Source organism: Pezoporus wallicus, unplaced genomic scaffold, assembly GCF_028554395.1.
Source record: "Pezoporus wallicus isolate ANWC-B61680 ecotype Strahan unplaced genomic scaffold, APGP_CSIRO_Pwel_v1 contig_1876, whole genome shotgun sequence".
In the NCBI taxonomy this organism is placed as follows: Eukaryota; Metazoa; Chordata; class Aves; order Psittaciformes; family Psittacidae; genus Pezoporus; species Pezoporus wallicus.
In genome coordinates, this window is record NW_026638337.1 from 3575494 (window position 1) to 3594838 (window position 19345).

Here is a 19345-nt window from a genome sequence, read left to right on the forward strand (position 1 = left end):
CAGAGCTTAATTTGCTTTTCTAGGACAGCCCTCCCCCATCTGCAGATAGAAGGGTTCATTTTTTACAGGCATGCCACATTTAAAAGCTACTCCTCCTACAGTGTCATTGAAGACTTGCCAGAAAAGGGAAAGTCTCATCCTTTCATTCTTATCACCTCCCTCCCCACAGAAACAACCGAAGTATGAAACACAGCAAGCTACATACCAGGACGCCACATTTAAATACTGCCTCTTAAATGAGATTTAAATAAGCTGCAATATCATTTTGGTTGAAAGCATTTTTCAAGGTAATGTTATTTCTACAAATACTATTCATCAGTGATGACTCTTATACATCTTTACCCATTTGCTCATTTAGTCCCACACTTAAAATTTAGCAAGTATTTTAAAATTAATTTTAGCTTCACAGCATTATTTTTTGCTCATGCTTTAATTTTTTTTTTTTAATTAAAAAGTATGCAACTGAACAGCTTTTTGTCAAAAAGTCACTGGATAAATATATTCATTTTGACAAATACTGTAACTGAGAAATGCCTGACATTTTATTAACTACTGAAATACTTACACATGACTATAAAAGGTTTTACTTCCTTTCAATCTTATGTTATAGAAATGAAGTCTCAGAAAGACTTTACCTAGTTGCTTGGCGTGTCCACACTACAGATACTGAATGTTCATCACTAGTTTATTTGTTGCTGTATTTGACCAAAAAAGTGAAAAGTTCATGTATCAATGTTCCTGGTTCTCAGCCAGTTAGAGTAGCTCTGTTCTTCCTGTTACATCCCTTCAGATACTGTGTCTCTCAACATTTGCTCAGCATTCTGAGAGCAATCAATGCTAATGTTAGTCCAATTGTTTTTACATAAGGTACAGAAATTCTAGTTTGCCTACCCCTGATGTAAAAAGCAGATGACAAGAACTGTTTTCGCAAAGATCTGAACCAACTACACAAACACTTCTATGTTCCATTCTCCTACGTACATATGATTTTCCACCATCTCACAGCAATGAGATGTTCAACACTTCTTGCATTAAAAACCTTCACGTAACGCTTACTGCGCTCTCATCTGGTTTTTGTCCCTCTAGTTCTAACAGGCTACTTCACTATTCTTTCCTACATTAGCTGCTTCATATTTGCCTTATTAAATTTTACACTGATTGCAGTCCATGTTCCCAGTTCAAGATCGTACTCTATTTAAACAGATTTCTCCAGAGTATTTGCAATGCTCCTCAATCTGCCCCAGAAGAGATGAGTTCCGGTTTAGAAACTGAAATGTCCAACCTTTGTTTTTTTTTCTTTAAGGCCTATAATTTTTCTTCCTCTTCACAAATATATAGAAAACTGAATGTGCAGGAGAAGAGGAGGTATCTTTAAGTAGCAAGAAGTAGCATATAGTCCATATATAGCAATATGGACTATTAAGACAACAGGAAATAATATAGTTCTTTTTCATATTCCCGGTGCTTTCACCGTAAACCCAACTGCTTAAGTGTAACTTCTGCTGCCACCATCATACCCACACAGGACCACGGACCCTATTCACGTCTATGCAGCTATTGCAAGATGTGAGCAGAAAATAAAATACTCTGTATCAGAATCAGCAATGTCATATATGGATATTTTCATGATCATGAGCTTCTATATTTTTAACCTTTTTATTCTGAAGCACTAACACAGAATCATAGCATGCATGAGTTTACACAGGGTTTCTCATTATCAGTGTCTAGTGTGCCAGGATCATTTCCCACAACACATGCGTGCTACACTTGCCTCCTTCTGAAAGTTATTTCCTCTCTAAGGAGCACGTAAGTATACCACTTAGACACTCCATATATTGCATTAGCTTTAACTCAGATTTTGTGTGTGTGTAAGATGCAAACACAGATTTCATACATGGAGAAACAGCAGAAGGTTAAAGAAATCTCAATTGTTAGTAGACAACCTATGCAAACAGAAGGAAAGAGCTGTACTGTGGAATCTAGATGCGATCAGGAGACCATTTCACACAGCCAGCCACCTTCACAGAAAGTGCCATTTGTCAGAAGTTGCTAGATTTTAAATAAATAGGAGCTGAAACTAGACATCAAATAAAATGAGATAATACTGAAATACACAAGAACAATAGTTAAAAACTCAAAGAAAATTTAGGAGTCTCCTAGAAAACTTTCAGAAACAGAAAAATGATTCAGAGCCATATCAGGAATCAAGAAAGGGAACATGAGACAGTGGAATATTCCAGGGACAACTAGAATAAAGAAAGTGTCAAAGGTTTAGCTTTTGGTTGCATGTTATATAGCAGCAGCTGCAGTCTGCAACTCAAATTAATGCAAAACAGACACATAACCTGGCTGCAAGGGAAGGCAGGTGAGGTATTTTAAACAGCAAACATTCCTCTGTTTAAAGAGTCAGCATGTGCCTTTCAGGCAACGTTTGCCTTCCCCGAGTTTTAATCAAAGACACTCTACTGTGGCTATTCCACAAGATCTTCCCCTACTGCCTCTCAGATTTGAGAAAATCATTGCTTAAACCAAGCCAAAAAGACAATAAAAAGCAGTTGAAACAAATTTCACTCTCCATTCACCCAATGAGTCAATGTCTTATTCAGTTTTAAGCCATTAAAGCTCAGAGTTTTATTTAAAAGAAGTGTCTGAGATCCAACATTTAATGGAAAACCAAATACACCAGAACAACTGATATGGGAGCAGCAATCAGCCTTAACTACTTAACAGGTGTTTTTATTTTCAGTAACATCCAACTCTGAATTCAAAGCCCTATAATGCTTTGCTGGTTCCTCTGGGAGTATTCTACAGTCTTTTGTCTTGCTTTCTGAACTCAAACTCACTCAGCTCTGATAATTTCACACCCATTTGCACTCAGTTTTATCTATGCATAAGGTACCATACTCACATCCTTCAAGACTCCCAAGACTTCTTTGATTTTCTATTACTTCAAGAATTCAATCCTATGGAATAAACTTGATTTTCTCCTCAGCAGCCTTCTCAAGAAAAACGCCTTGTAGCGGGTGGTCTGACCTGTTTCAAAAGTTTTTTAGGGGAAACTGTAACAGATGCTGCTTAAAATTTCAGAAAAAAAAAAAAACTGTGATACACACCTTGTCACATATCATTAACTGGTGACATCAGGAAAACAGTCTTAAGAGAGCTTAATTGGTTTATAAAAATCTAAGCTGTTTTCAGAGCATTACTGTCTTCATTCAGCACAACGGAAATATTTTAACCTACTGGTAATTGTATTAGTTCCTAAATCTTATTGAGTCTGGACATTCTGCACCCATTAACAGGCACACAGTAGTGGGAATGTAGATTCAGAAGAGATTAAGTCAATACTTCCTACAGGTTTGAACAAATGAGTTTCAAACTTACAGAGGAATGGAGGAGCAAAAGGCAGAATACATTGTACAGTGCTGATTTAATAGTATCTAATATTGTTGTCCCTGGATATCCTGGAAGTCTCAGTCCCACTTCTAGTGAAATTCACAGCAGAAATCCTCAAACACACAGAGTAAGGAAACAGAATTGCAACTCCAACTTCTATACACAGCGGGGTTCGTTTAAGAAAATTCTTCTAGAGGTAGAGACCTGGATTCATCTTCATTAACTTGATGAGCACCTGGCAAGTATGTCATTGCCCTAGACTCACTTTCTACAAAAAAAGAACCACGAGAGGCAATTCCGGAACAAATAAGAATATCCAAAGACATTTGTGTTTCATGCCACTCAGTGTAAGACATAGCAAAGTGTACGGCTTAAGAAGCTGAAAAGTATTTAAAATATGTTAAGATGCTTCACAGTTGACTGCAGTTTCAGAAAAGAAACTGAGTTCATAAAAGCTTAATTAGAAAAACAAGGAACAAAATTGGGCTATCATTAGCAATTTTCAAAGTCAGACTACTGCTCCTAAGGGATGTCAGTTAGCAACCCTGGAAACTCCTATTGTGAGACAGCTTTTAGAGACAGAGCAACAGAGTTGTCAGTCTAAGCTTAATAGGAACTGACCCTATACAAACAAATTAACACACTGCTTTCAATTAGGAATGGGCTTCTGTTCACTCCTTTACTGAGGACTTTAAGTAACAATCAAAATTGTTAGTCAGTGTCATACCATGACATCAAAACAGCCTACCCAGAGTCATAAGAATTCAAGGACCTATCACAGCTCTCTTCTAACACCAGGATAATACCAATTGCCAGCAAACTCTTTTGAATGATTTCAAACCAGATTATCATGATTTTCTTGTTAAAGTACAGTCTAATTTGTAATGGAAATCCATTTCTCTCAATATGAATAGTAAGAATATTCCAAGACACCCCCCCAGAGCCCATCACCACCTGCTGAGATAGGCAATTTGCAGTCACTGAATTTTTTGTTTTGTCTTTCGTCTTCAAAAAGGGGCCTTTTCCCCTGTATTGGGAAAAAAAATCTTCACCTTTCAAGGACAAAAAAAAAAAAAAATAAAATAAAAGAAGAACCCACTTTTTCAAAACACCAAAGCCAGAAATGATAACATCTTCCAGAGAAAGGAAAAGGGTTTTGATTAAATATACTGCAGGCAGGAAGAAGGGAAAGTGAGGTGCATTAAAAGCTGGAGAGACACTCTTTCTTCTTGGAAAGTGTCTCTCACAGCTACATAACATGGTGGTCTGTCAGGATCTCCCAGAGAGGGCTTGAAGCTTCCTGTCCAAAATTAAGCAGCACAGGCATTTTCTAGCATTCACACATTAGAAGCACTTCAGGAAAAAAACAGCTTGTACAGTGTAAGCACATAGGGTATCAGGTCTGCAGCTGGTAGCGCAATACTAAAATATCACCTCAAAAACATACACATAAGTTTCCCTAGCTGTTGCTTCCTTGTTAAACTGCTTGCATGAGCTGCAGAAGACATTTTATTTAGTGTCTGCTCCCAGTTAGTATCTGAACATTTACATCTCTCACAGAATTCACCACAGTTCCCCTGGTCAAACAACAGCATCCCTGTATGCCTGTGGCTGGCAGGGAGCTCCAAAGCCTTCAACAGAGAGAAGTTAAAAGTCACTGCACTCAAGAAAGGTCATACACAAGATAAAATAGTACTTATTGTCCACATTTTTCAAACAGGGAACAATGTTAAGTTGCATGCATCTCAAGTGGATTGTAACTACAACTTAAGAACAAATAAAAAGAACATGCACAACCAATCACCCTTAAAATTAAATGCACCTTCTACAGTAAGAATGGAACTGATTACAAACACTGATGTGGATCAAAATTACAGAGCACACAGAAAAGGAGTCGCTGTACATAAATTTTATTGTGTTTAATATTCCTTTTGTCTAGACCGTTGTATAACATAAGCTACACAAGCGCTAAGCAGAGAATGTCTTTTCACAAATGGTACCTACCTTACTTTACGTAGGCTTTTCTGTACCAAGGACAATCCAGGTCTAGAGAAAGACATTTGTGATCTTTAATCCATCCTACATAAAGGTATATTTGGCCAAGAATTTATTGTAATATACAGATACTATTATCAGATGTTTTCCACTTGTTAAAAACAAAACAATTTTAAAAGCACATGCTCAGTTTAGGTGTAGGTGGAGTTGCTTTCTCGTACTTGAGGAAGTACTTTCTCAAAACTGTGGTATTAATTCTTTACCAGAAACAAAGATACCAGGTGCCTTCAGAGAGAGGAGTCCACAAGAAAGGGAGTTTGTCTGCATCATAAGATATCCCCTTTAGAGTGGGGTTCCAATAAAAACCAACAACACATTACACTCTATGAAGCTTCAAGCTTCCCAGCACTGTGATGTTCCCTTTCCTGGCAGCCACAATTTTTTAATAGATTTGTAAACATAATTTGATTTGCAATAACATATTTATGAAAAAAATAATAAGATACTGATATCTCTGCCCCTGGCCACTTAATCTGTCTGGAGTCAAACCAACAGGTTAACACGTAAACTGAAAAATAATTTGCATGATTGCATCTTGTTAAGCTAAACAAGCCACCTGTTCAAATAAGCAGGTCTCATATAAACCAGATGTTTGCTCTGCCAAAAGCAAATGGAGGACTTACAAGGTAACAAACCACTTTTGTCCAAACTTTAGTGTCTGTCTAAACATGCAAATGGTAAATACCTTCTGCAAATATACACATCATAACACCCCTAAAAATGGCACTGTTTCACAATTTTGCTGTAAAGTGTGATCTTTGTCATTTTTCTCCCATTTTAGTCTCTGGTGATGTTCTGTAAGTACACCAAGTAACTAGAAACCAGAGAACTGAGCTTGCTTGCAACACAGCAACCAGTCTCTATCTTCACAGACAGCTTGTAGCCTTGATGTAAGGCACACAGTGCCTTTTACAAAACCATATTTTAATGAATGTGAAACTAAAAAATGACACCTTCTATTAAGGGAAGGATAGAAAACAAACTCCAAAGGTGCAGCTACAGTAAAGCCGGACATATTTTAGCTATGAGACAATGTTCCATCTAAGCACAAGTACATGATAACAGGAAGGGTCAACGCTAAAAATATCTTCTCATGCACTTAAAAAAAATTGAAAAAAAAAAAGAAAGAAAGAAAATGAGTAATACAGTAAGAGCATGCACTCATGATTGGTGCTCCTACAAGCAGCCATTAAACGTACTCTTTCCATTTTTGTTTTCCTTACACAGCAAAGTTTGCAAGGAAAACAGTTCAAGACCTGGAAAAGTTTTTATTTTGACCTGAGCTCATAAAGCTTCAACACTTCTGAGTCCCACCATCTTCTTCAAACCCATAGTATCTTAGGTGAAAGTGATTCTCTCTTCCTCTAGCATACAAACAGCATTAGTTGCTTGTATCAGTAGGGAAAAAAAAAACAAACATATATATCCATAAAAATGTACCTACAGTATAGGTACAAAACCTACCTGGCTTTGAGGAATCAATGATAACTGAACTGCAAGAGTTTACTTAATGTGGGCCACTGACGTGCTATATGGTCAGGCAATAGCTGTATATTGTGGCCCTTTTAGTGCAAATCAAAATTATACTTTAAATTTTCAGAAACCTTGAAGTCAAAATATAGATTCTGATGACTTATGAGTAAATGCAAATAAACCATGTCATTGTTTCTAAGAAGAAGACACACATTATACCAAAATTAAATTAAATGTATGAAATCCAGTACTGAAAAACATCGTTTCAGTCCCTGAACTGCCACTGACACAATGAGGTAAGACAGGTTAAGTTTGGGATTTGTTTTACTGGGGGTTTTAGTGGGTTTATTTTATTTGGGTTTGATGTTCTTTGTTTGGGGTCTTTTTTTTTTCCTTTCTCCTGCTATTTCAGCATTAAGCAATTTAAATAACTACTAAAAGCACACCTACTTAATCAAGGTCCCTTGGAGATCTTCGGAACACCCACAAAGCATCCTGTGCACCAAAAATTAGTGAATTTTCCAAAACTAAGAATTTGGGAGATGGGGAAAGCAAGGGGATGCTACAGAAGAGCTTTCTTCCTAGCAATCATAACTTTTCTCAGGTACTGATTATCCAAGCACTACCTCTGTCAACAAGACAAGCTCCTTACGTTCTCATCAAATATCATTTAAATTCCTCTTAACTGAGCATAATATTTATTAATATCTTTTAGAGACACACATCAAAACATCACATCTGACCAGGCTGTTAGAGGGAGAGCGTTTAAGCTCAGTTTCTCAATGCACAGCATCAGTATGGGACAATCACCTAACTTGGATGTCCATTTAAGATTCTGACTCCTCCTACTTTCTCTTTATTAGCCTGAGGCATCAAATGATAGTACCCAACAACAGTATGCATACCTCACTGCCCACCAGCACTAAGAAACACAGGATTCGTGTCAATTTTTGGCATGGATAGGCAGTTCCAGTGTTTGCCTCATAAAATAACTCACAAGAGATGACTGTACAGATTATTCTTTCTCCAACTTACATTTCCAAATAATAATCCTAGGAGAGCTTTATTCTCTTATCCGTACAGTAAATTACTTTTCTTGGATAGGAGCTGTAAGACTTTATTGCTTTTTAAGTTAATGATGAAAGATTTAATCACAATATTTGTTAGATTTAGCCACTGAACACAGGCTTTTCCAGAACCTTAGAAGCTCCAGCAGGAGTCACAGTAGAAGTTCCCAACTATCAATACTGGCAAAATTTTGGATTTACCATAGATTTCCTCCCAGTAATCATTCACAGCTTGAGTTAAGCAATAAAGAAATCCATCACTGGGTGCACAACACCATCTGGGAGATCAGGCTTTTGGCAGAGAAAAATGGAACAGCAATTGCCCAGCAGCACAGGAAATCAATGATTTTCCCACACAGGGGTGAGAAACAGGCTGCTCCTGCTGAGCACAGGATCATTCATTTCCCATTCTGCCAGCAAAGCTGCTTTGTATGTGCAGTGAGCAAGGTCTCCCTCACACTGTCAGGACAAACGGACACCTTCCTCCAAAGCCTCCCCTTACCAGTAGGTTACACAGCGAGCTATGCAATCTCAACAAGCTAAAAAGCAAAGGAGTGTGGAGACACCAGTCGCCTGCAAGAGCCTTTTGGCACAACAGTTTCAGGCTAGGTAGGTAACAAGTGTCCCAGTACACCACTAATTTAAACTCATCTCAAATCCCATCAACTGACAAAGGATTCAACTGAACTTTGACAACATCTGGACCAAGAAAAACTGGCTTCTGCTTTCCCCTGGTAGCAGGATATTACTACTTACTTGCAGCAATTGGAGCTCCAAAACAGGTGTAAAGGTATTTTTTTCATTTTAAGCACAACCATTAAAGGGGAGTTGGAATGTTAAAAAAAAAAGTGAGCATATTATCCAGGAGACAGGAGGCCACATTGGCATCCTTCCAGGCTGCACTTCTTCATAACTAAACCACAAGTTTATTTACATATACAACACAAAACAGAGATGAATCCTATTTTATTGAGAGGGTTTACAGAACCAGAATAGTCACACAAGGTACTCTGTCAAGGTCACAGCAAGGCCACCACTGATCAGCTTTAAAATCCCAACTCCTTCCTCAAAGTTACTAGCCTTAGTGCACCATGGAGCATGAGGCAAGGTAAGAAGGATAGGAGTTAAGAGTTCCCCCAGACACACACTTTTGCTGCAGAACTTCCCATCCACATTTCTGCTCTAGGTCAAAGTTCCCAAGAAAGCCAGAGTAATGGAATCATAACAGGCATGTATGCAGTCATCAAGAACCGAACTACTGCCTGTAACTGGCATCAGAGGTTACCGATACAAAACAGCAGATGGAAGGGAGTTCTGGTCAAGCCAGACTTGGCCCCAGTTTGAACCAGTGCTCTGAATAAGCAGCTTGTCCATTAACCAGCCCTCTCTGAGATCAACGGGTACTGCTGTAACTGTTTCCAGAGCTATGTCTGCATATTAACCACCATAACAGCAGATGTGTTAGGATCACCACTGGATCTAGCCAAGTACTGACCTGCACCATGGATATTTTGCAGCATTTTCTGACAGCTACACTGTTACCTGTGTATTTGTGAATCCTTGAGACAGAATCTATAAAACAGCCATATTACAGCAGAAATATCTTGGTCATTAGCAACTTCTAGCTTCTGAGGGAGACTTGTCGCTCATCTTTCCACCCACATTTTATACCTCTATCATTTCCTCAGTTTAATAAGTTACATGTGTAAATGCAAATATCTGCCTTATTACTCTAGAGTCACCATTGCTCCAAAACCAATTCAGGTCATGCTGAAATTAGTCTTGCCCTTCACCAGGTTAAAAGCTTCTCCAGTTTTGCTATAATTAATATATGTCTGTAGGTAAATTACAAATAAAGTGAAAGACAAGAAGTAGGATTACTCTGTAGTATGTTTTCCTGTCCCTCCATCCTCAAGTTCAATAAGAAGCCTCTCAAAAATCTCACCCCACCAGAGCTTAATAAATCAGCAAAAAGAGACAATGCTTGAAGGTGTCAAGGAGAAATAACATGTAACCTACAACAGACTCCTCAATAAATGTGGGCACCATACATGACCCTACCTGTTTTCCTGCAAAACGGAAAAAGCTCACTCATTTTCTAAGCTTCCACCTTCTTCATAGTCCATTCTAGCTGCAGTAAAATTCATCATTTGGTCACTCTGGACAGCAGTAGGCCTGCATTTATCATGGTGAAGTACATCTTCATTGTATGTTCTTACAGTTTATGGAAAGGCAAGTACAATGACTCATAGAACTGCTGCAAGAAAAATCTGAAACAAGTTAACAGAATGAGCTTCTTTAAAATGACATCCTACATTTCCGACATGCAGAGCCAAAACCACATCACACTTTCAGCTGACAGATTTAGAGCCATTATTTATCATAAATGGCAAGACCATTACTGAGGCTAAGTAATGCCTCATGATATGCTCCTGTTCACAGATCTTAAGCACAGGATAGGCAGTGAAAGGCCTAATTCTATGTTCTAGAAAAATGTGATTTTTTTTACTAATGTACTATTCTTTTCCATTTGGAAAATTGTATTTTCTTCATGCTGAGAATGATCACCATGAAAATTCTTACCTGTTTTCCATCTAGTGTGTATAAGCGTTTAACCACCCCTGAATCCAGCTTGATGGCATCAGTTATATCAGTAAGAACCTGTTCAAATGAATGTGCTGTCTTCTTGTTGAGCAGAATCCGGACTGCTTTTCGTGGCTTCACTCCACTCCTGATGATAGTGACTAGTTTAGGCCTAATGAAATCCTTATTTTCTTTTGCATCTGGAGTACCTCCTTTAGCAGTGGCAAGAGACGGCACTGAACGAGAAGTAGAAGTTGTCTTAACATTCACTGACCAGTTTGGGTTTACATTCTTCGTATACTCCAGTTTCTTGAAGGGTTCTATGGAACCACATACATAGCTTTCCCCTGCAGAAACAAAAGTGCCAGACCAGCAAGTCAGATTGGAAGGGGACACAACAAAAAAAAAATAAACCAACACAACAGGAAAATATCAAATCAAATCCTTCTCAAATTATTAAACTTTATTCTTATCATTCTTGATCTACATAAAGTATTGATCTCTTCCCTTCCCAGATGCTATAGACTGTAAAGGATCTTTTAAACATCACTCATCAGCTAAACATTCAGAAAATGCCGTTACAAAATCCTTAAAAGCAGCAGTTTTCTTTTCAGAAAACTCCATCTGCAGCAGGGATTACTCCTGTCAGTAACTAGTGTTCGTATCTAATCAGCTGCCCAGCCCCAGCACATTATCACAGTAGTCCCCCAGCCTTCATGCTTAAGTTGCCCGATCCTAACAAAACAGCAGGCCCCAAACACTTCATGGGAAATAATATGAAATATTATCAAAAACCACAGGTTACAAATAACTTTCCATAAAAGGTGGATGAAAGTGTCATAGGAGAGTTGTTGACATTTGATTATTTAAAGCTTTAGGTAGCATAAGTGCAGGATATGTAAAGGAAGGAAATCTCACTATTATTCTACTGACTCAACATATAAAAAGGGGCAAAAGGAAGGTAAAGAGGAATAATTACAGAACACTACTCACAACAAATTTACCATACTTTAAAGTAAAAAAATGGATTGCAGCTAAGATTTCCAGTGGAACATTATCTACAATATTTCTGCAAATACCACACCCATACGATTTTGGGGGACCTAGAAGATACAAATACCAGCATATCCCACTTGATTAACCCCTCAATGAAGTACAACTGCAGGCTGCTGTGAAAAGGGAACACGCTTAGATGCTCCCAGCCTCTCCCTTGAGCTTGACTGAGTGATAGTGCTGCCAGTTGCACTGAGTGAGTTAGATCAACTTGGTGATCTGACTGAATGTAACAAAGACAATACTAATTTTGCAATAATCAGCTGATTCAGTTCACCCTTCAGCTGGGGAAAAATAGAAAAACAAAACCACCAAAGGAAACAATACTAGATCCAGCAAGACCGCACCTTCTGGCAGCCTACAGTTAAACTCCATTACAAAAAATGCAAAAATCTTATCCTGAAAAATATCACAAAGATATCTGAGATGTTTTAATTCTTCTGGGTTCAGAAGTTCAGTGTATGCTATCAGCACAGAGACCTTCATTTCAGCAGTTTAGCCAAGGTATTAAAACAAAACCAGAACAAAAGCCAGTGATGTACCTCCTATGCCAAAAAACACGTAAGAACCAAAGGTTTTCCTAATGATACCTACCCCAAGGAAAGAGGACTTACAGTTCAGTTCTTAAAAGAAAAATAAGTATTTAAATTTTACTTCTGGACACAAACGTTAAGGTTTGCCCCACAGACAAGACAGCATACAAGGAATGCTGGGAGGTACACAGTTACCACAGTTAGAAATAGAGGGGATGATGTGAGACATGAGGCCCCAGATGCAACAGAGGTTCAAGTCTATTGGCATGATGCTCCAAACATCAGACAGTAACACACTCTGAGATTATCAGAAAGGAAGTGGAAGAACACCAAAAGACAAAGAAGTCAGCGCTACATGTGAAAATGGACCACTCAGCACCAAAGATAAATGTAATGGAGTGTGATCAAGCAAGAACATAAAACTACTTTTGTTTTCTTCTTTTTTTAAAGCATTCTTTAAAAGCTGAACAAAATACCAAGTGCGAGATGAAGACATTGCAATGCTTACTAGTCATCATGAAAACTCAAGTTTATCTGTGCATTCTAGTAACATCTAAATCATCAAGAAAAGAATCTAAGATGAAACACTTACATCAACCTTACAAGAAACAAAGGTAAATTCTTCCTGTTATCCACTGTATATATTTGAGAGGGATACAGACATATATATGGTAACTTCAGAACAGAAAGGCTTAACCACAGTAATGAACCACGAGTTATCAGTTTTCTGAACATGGAACCCACCCTGACAGCACCCAGAAATTTTAGTATCTAGCCTAATCCTTTAGAGCCATGGTGTCTGTATGCAAATGAAATCTCAAAGAAAAGGACAAAAATCCTTCACCTAGATTTTCATCCTCTCTTCTTTTTCATAGTTACCTTCAGGAGAAAAGACTGCAAAGACATTTCACAAGGGGCATGATTTACTAGTCCAATAAATCCACCTTCCACCTCAGCTATTGCTGCTTCATAACTATCAGGTGATGACAAAAATTTTTTTATTTTTAAAACAGCTTCACCCCCATGATTGTACCTGAGGAGAGAAAGAAACTGTGCAATCTGCGGACAGGCAATACCAGCAGCAAATTGGTGTTCCCAGCTCCAAAGCACCAGGAAAATACATCCAGAGGTAATCCCACTGAGCACCATCAGCTCTTATTCTGAGGCAAGCCTGAGCAAATACCAGCTTTGACTAACTGGCAGCTGGGGAAAGAAGGTAACAATCTTCAAACACTAGATATATAACATAACACATGCTGAATAAGGAATCCTTGGACTATGCTGGATTAAACAAAATGCTGGATTAAACAAAATCTGTACTGGATTAAACAAAAGCATAGAAAAGACAGCCCCTTTGAAGTGTCTATTTGATTGCAGTTCCTCAAGAGAGGAGAGCAAGCTTTTCACAGGGCGGTCAGTTGTCACTAATGAAATTTTGACACTTGATTACAGTACCAATAGCCATTAGAAAAAGAAAAGGGGGACACCCAGCTGTTTTGGGATATCTGACATCTATGAAAAAAAAATCCATTAGTAAATCTTATAAAGTATCCCCTTCCTGACAGCCCCTACTTCTTCATAGCAACAGTGTAAATGAAACACATCACTTTAACCCTTAAAAAAAAACAAAAACAAAAACAAAAAAACAAACAAAAAAAAACCAAAAAACAAAAACTACACACAATACTTGTTTGCCAGTTTTGAACCAGGAATCCCACAATTTAATTTGTACAAGTGCTCAACACTTCAGGAAATTCCATGTGGAACCATTAAAATTTATCTCACCATTGAGAAGCTAATCAGAAAGCTAATCATGGAGGACAGATCCCGAAACACAGTTAATACTTAAAAAATAAAAAAAAAACCAAAAAGACACAAACAAAACCCTACTACCTGTAGTTAAACACCTGTCAAAATTCAATGCAGCTGAACCATTAGGGCCATGCAGCACTGGAGGATAGTTCTTAGAGGTCACAACGTGCACATGAATTTCATGATGTGCTTCATGTATTAAAAATATAATTTAGGAAAACAGTATCTCTGTACAAGGTGGCTGCTAAGGAGACACTGAATTGCTGTCTGTAAGTACTGGAGCTTTCCTGACCCAAGAGTTGATCCCTTTTTTGGCCTATCGGTATTAGCAATTTGTTTGTTTCCTTCAGCTTGCTGATATTCGCACTACAAGAATGATCAAGGTGCTATCTCTTAAAAGGGATGTTTGGCATTGCTTTTCTGTGCTAAAGTCGACTTCGCCTAAAATGGCTTTATAAAGAAGCCAGCTGATATTAGGTGAACATCCTGGAGAAGGAACACAGAACCTGCTTGAATGATGCAGAGCGAACTACCAACCCCTCTTTGTAGAGGCAGGAGAACAGCCAATTTATTGAAAATAGTGTTGGTTCCTTGGAGCAGAGTACATACTAGAAAAGGAAAGTTAATCTACAAGCCCACCTGAGGTAGAAGAACCATGGTGCTTGCACACTTTGGTGGTGAAGATGTTCAGTGCAACATTCATTGTGGTCCACTTTCCCAGTGGATAAGGCAGGAAACAAATTCAGAGAGAAGGAAAGGGACTGATACCCCCAGTATCCCATGCAACAGGTACACCCGCTTTGCTTCACTTCCACCATTTGGTTTTGTACATACAAAAGGCAGAAGAGCAACCTCTCAGGGGAAAGGACAAAGAATTCTGACTATCCCTCACTATGCAGGGGAAATTGCAAAAGGAATATGACCTGAACCAAATAAGTTACTACCTGATAGCTCCCAAATGTGTTAGTTAATAGAGCAATAACCTATTTAAACTACATTACTGTTGCCTTGTCTTCCTGCAGTGCCTGAAAAAAATGCAACAGTGCAAAAGAGAAGGAGCTACAGGAAATAAATCTGACCTACCATGTTCACCTAGCAATCAGAAGCACCAGAAACCACTGGTTTAAAACAGATCTCAAACCTTTTAAAGGACTTCTTTCGCACATCATTCTTTCTGCTCAGCGTAGACTAAAACTTTTTTGTTTTCCTCATCAAAAGCCAAATGAAAAAATTAAGACATACTTCCTCCCTCTCTACCCCACCAAATTTCTGTAGTCTTTCTACAAGCAAGACAGGCATTGTCCATGCTTAAAAAAAATAACCGGAAAGTACCTAGAGAAAGCAATCATGGAACCTTCCAAGCCATTAAGGAAGACACAGTATAGATGGATGAATTGAATGGATGAATCTTCTCAAATTCATGAAACAAAATAACCAAAAAACCAGTGCCAGAACAACCCTCTACCATTTCATGCAACAGGATTATTCAGTGGTTTGTTTATCAAACAAAATAAGGATTGTAGGCATTTCTGCCACAGGATCCAGTCCAAGTTTCACTAACTTTGATAGCCCTGGATCAAGTCCATGGTAAATATCCAGTGTAGATTCAATCCTATAAGCAAATGTCCACACAGATCCAGCTCTACAAACATTTAAACAGATACTTTACTGTTATTATTTGGTAGCATATTACATATGCATATGAATCTTTCCAGGCCACCAATTCCCAGCTGCTGAGGTAGACATGACTTAGAAGAAAGAGCATTAGCTCTAATGTGCATCAGAGACCACGTCAATCAATTCCTACAGTTTGAGCTGGCTGGGCTTCTCACCAGCACCACTGGAGAGGTCAACAGAGTAAAGGCGACAGCAGTAGTAGCAGGCAGGAGAGGGAAAAGCTGAGTTAAGAGGAATGAGGTGACAGTGGGAGTAGCAAGACACACATACAGAAAGAGTCAGGAACTTTGTCACAGTCTGCCCAGCACTTTGGCAAGGAGACACTGCCTTTTGAATCACCCTCCTCTGTCAGGCAGCTTCTCTGCTGCACCAAACACAACTGCTTACCTCCGGCTCGCAAGAGCCTTCCTGCAGACCTCAATTGACCCATCATCTCCTCTGCCACTGCAGGGAGGTTCATCTCTCCCAGGAGTTATCAGCTAGTTAGAGCCATTACCAGATTCTAAATCTGGTAGATCTCTGCTCTTTCAAACTGCTCCTTCAATGAGGACTGCAGCTCCAAAATAATCCCTGAGACACATTCATTTTTATTCTTCAGATTATTCCTGAAAACTATTTTTGCCATTATGCCTACACAAAATGTGCACACACACACATACAAGTCTTTACAATAGATTGGCAGTGCACCCAATACTGACATGTGACAATATTGTTTCTCAGTACTCTCTCACCCTTGTGGTTTGGGGTTTTTGGTTTGTCTTTGACTGCCAATTCTCTGCTGCAGGGTTCATCTTTTGCGGTAGGTATTGTGGAAACCTGAAATGATTTTCTGGTTCATACCCAAGACTCTGAGATAATATTATAGTAAAAATTAATGGGAAAGGGATGCAGTTCTAGCTATGGATTGACTCTGTGGTCTTTGTTCCAAATAGCAGGACCCCAGGAGTAAAAACAGTAAATAATACTCTTTGTTTCAAAGTAATGCTGCTCATAATAATCTATTACTTTTCTTGATATACTGTTCAGTGGTAATTTTTGGTTAAGACCCATGAGTCTTTGCCTTTAGCTTTAAAGATGATATACTTTAGGAAAAGCAAAAGGCATTTTGTTTTTTTCCTTAGACTTTGTTTACAGCTAGACGATTTAGCCTTAAGAGCAACTTGATCTTTATTGATTCTACATGCTTTGATTGCATGGCATATCTAGGGAATAAAGTCATCACATTTGGAAACAATTCCTTGAAGGTAAGAAGGTCCTGAACATGAGGTCTGACAAAAAAGAATGCAACATGAATCCATTTAATTTTTTCCTTCATCTAAGATAGAGAAGAAGTTACAGGGCATGTGAAAATTTGCAACAGTACACACCCCTTGTTACTAAATTCCAACAAATCTCACATATACCAAGTCTTAAAAAAAACCAAACAAACCAACCTAGGGAAGTCATCAGTTTCAAATAAAGGGAAGATGTGTCCCTGCACCTCAAAATAACCTACAACATCAGCATACGACCATGCCAGCTCTGAATTCTGTGCAGGACAGAACTAAATATTACTGAAGCAAAACAGTTCCTTTACAATCTTTTTCCTTTGGGACTATCTTTCATGCAGCTCTATGTATTAAGCTCTAAGATGAAAGACAGTGGCTACTGTCTTGTTTCCCCCAGGAGCTAGCTGCTTCTCTGTCTCCATGACCATATGGAAAGGTAAGAGTACAGGAATTTCTTCACAGACATAAAGGCAAAAAAACCCCAAATCAAGACCTTACACATTTACCTTACAACACAATCACTAAAATCAGTATACCCTCCCCATCTCCAAAATAAAAAAAAAAAAAAATCATCTAAAATCATAGCAGTCTCATTAAATGGATTCATACAGTAAGGGAATAGAAAGTAATACTTAGTATTTCAGTAGTTTGAGCACAAATGTCATTTGGCAAGAGGCAAAAATCAAGTGATTTTCCAGCTATTTAAACACAAAGCACAGCTTCAAGCTAATTAATGCAGTAGCAGACTAGCCAAACTCTGATAAATTTGTACAGTAAAGAGTGAAAAGGGATTATGTAAAAAACATCACTGAGCTAATAATATATGAACCTGTACTGCACAGTGAAGCTCTATGACAGAAACAATAACCCATCTCCTTTATACAAATAGACAGAAGCGCCCTTTCAGGTGGAAGAAGGATGTAGATCTCTACTTGCACTCAAAGACTGACTTCTGCAAACCCCACCATGTTACTGGCACAAGAAAATAAGACTGTCCAACTATACACAGGAAGGGAGATGTGTTCATTGAAAAAGTAAGGAATAAAGTTCCACAGAGATAAAAGAAATCCCAAAGCCCTTACTTAAAATATACATGTGCTTGTACTGTCATTCATTTTGACTGATTGATTTATAACTGGTGTTATTCTTTTCTAGGATGACAAAATAAACCAGTCTTACAGGTTGCTGAATTTATTTGTGCATTGGCAGCAAAAGACACTGCATTGATGCAACATTAGCATCAATGATACTTACTTCTTGATGAGTACACCAATCAAATGAAAAAATAAAATGTACAAATACTGGTTTTAAATAGATGTTGATTAATATTGGTCTTTCCTCACAGAAATTGATTTTCTGCACCAATTAAATACTGTCCTGACAAATGTAGTTCTAACTTTGCCCTGGAATTCATAACATTGATCTTAGACCAGTTTCCTCTTAATTTCACTAAACCTATTGTCCTAACTCCAAAAACCTTTACTTACATGCATAATCCTACCACTTAACTTTTCTTTCTGAGCATCTTCATGTTGACTCCTATGCTCCTTTTTATGCAAGGGGGATTATCAAATATATCCTCTTCATAAAACTGCTTACAAAGCTTTCCTCTACTGTGACACCTAAAGGAGACAACTCAACAGTGGCTGAATACCTGCTATGCAAAGATGCACTCCTCCTTCAGGAATTTTATTCATCATTAACCTTTTTTTCTTCTCTCCCCACATTAGCTACCTTCCAATTCTCTCATCACATCCTGATACTGCAAATTCTCTCACCCACTGCTAAAAATTAAAATCATGAAGAAATTACAATCTCTGTTACAACTGTAAATAGGCTAAACAGTGGCTTTGCAGGTTTGCCCACAATACAACAACGAAAACATTGTTCCACCTTTATTTTATTTGAACACAGTCAAGCACCTGCATTTGAATTTTACAGATGAAAAACAACCCTGGTTATGGCCATATGCTAGTTAATGCTTTCAGACCTCATACATAGTCTGGTGTTTTGTACAAGGAGCTACTGCCCACACACACAAAAAGAAACCCACTGAAAGCCATAGGCACTTTCTGTTGGAAAAGCTACTATAGGAACTTTTAAAACTTGTATTTATTAATACAGTAAGTATTATTAATAGCCTCGGGCTTACTATTCAAATTGATTAATACTGACAGTTTCTTTTGCCAACAAAACTATTTGTGAAGGAGGGAAAATTTCAGTGTCAATGGGCAAATTGGCAACAGGAGTCTTTGATGTTTGACAGTGACCAGGACCAGTTAGTTCTGACCAAATCACTAGTAATGCTTCATACTGCAGGTACATGCAAGGTAAGGGTGCCGATGGACTGGGGAAGAGGAAAAGGGACATGCTACAGGGGAGAAAAGTTTACAGTCTACCCCATGGCTGCAAAATTACAACAGGTTGC

General features: G+C 38.2%; 2 protein-coding genes across 6 annotated transcripts in view; both read right to left on the bottom strand.

The window, feature by feature from the left end:
- DCLK1 (doublecortin like kinase 1) overlaps window positions 1–19345 on the bottom strand; it is a 244478-nt gene that overhangs the window by 220622 nt on the left and 4511 nt on the right. For all 3 annotated transcript variants that reach the window (XM_057410443.1, XM_057410442.1, XM_057410445.1), the window contains exon 3: window positions 10575–10921. In XM_057410443.1, coding sequence (XP_057266426.1) covers window positions 10575–10921 — 347 coding nt within the window. The remainder of the gene's footprint in view (window positions 1–10574; window positions 10922–19345) is intronic.
- Window positions 1–19345, bottom strand: part of SPART (spartin) — a 148876-nt gene that overhangs the window by 39793 nt on the left and 89738 nt on the right. The window lies entirely within an intron of this gene.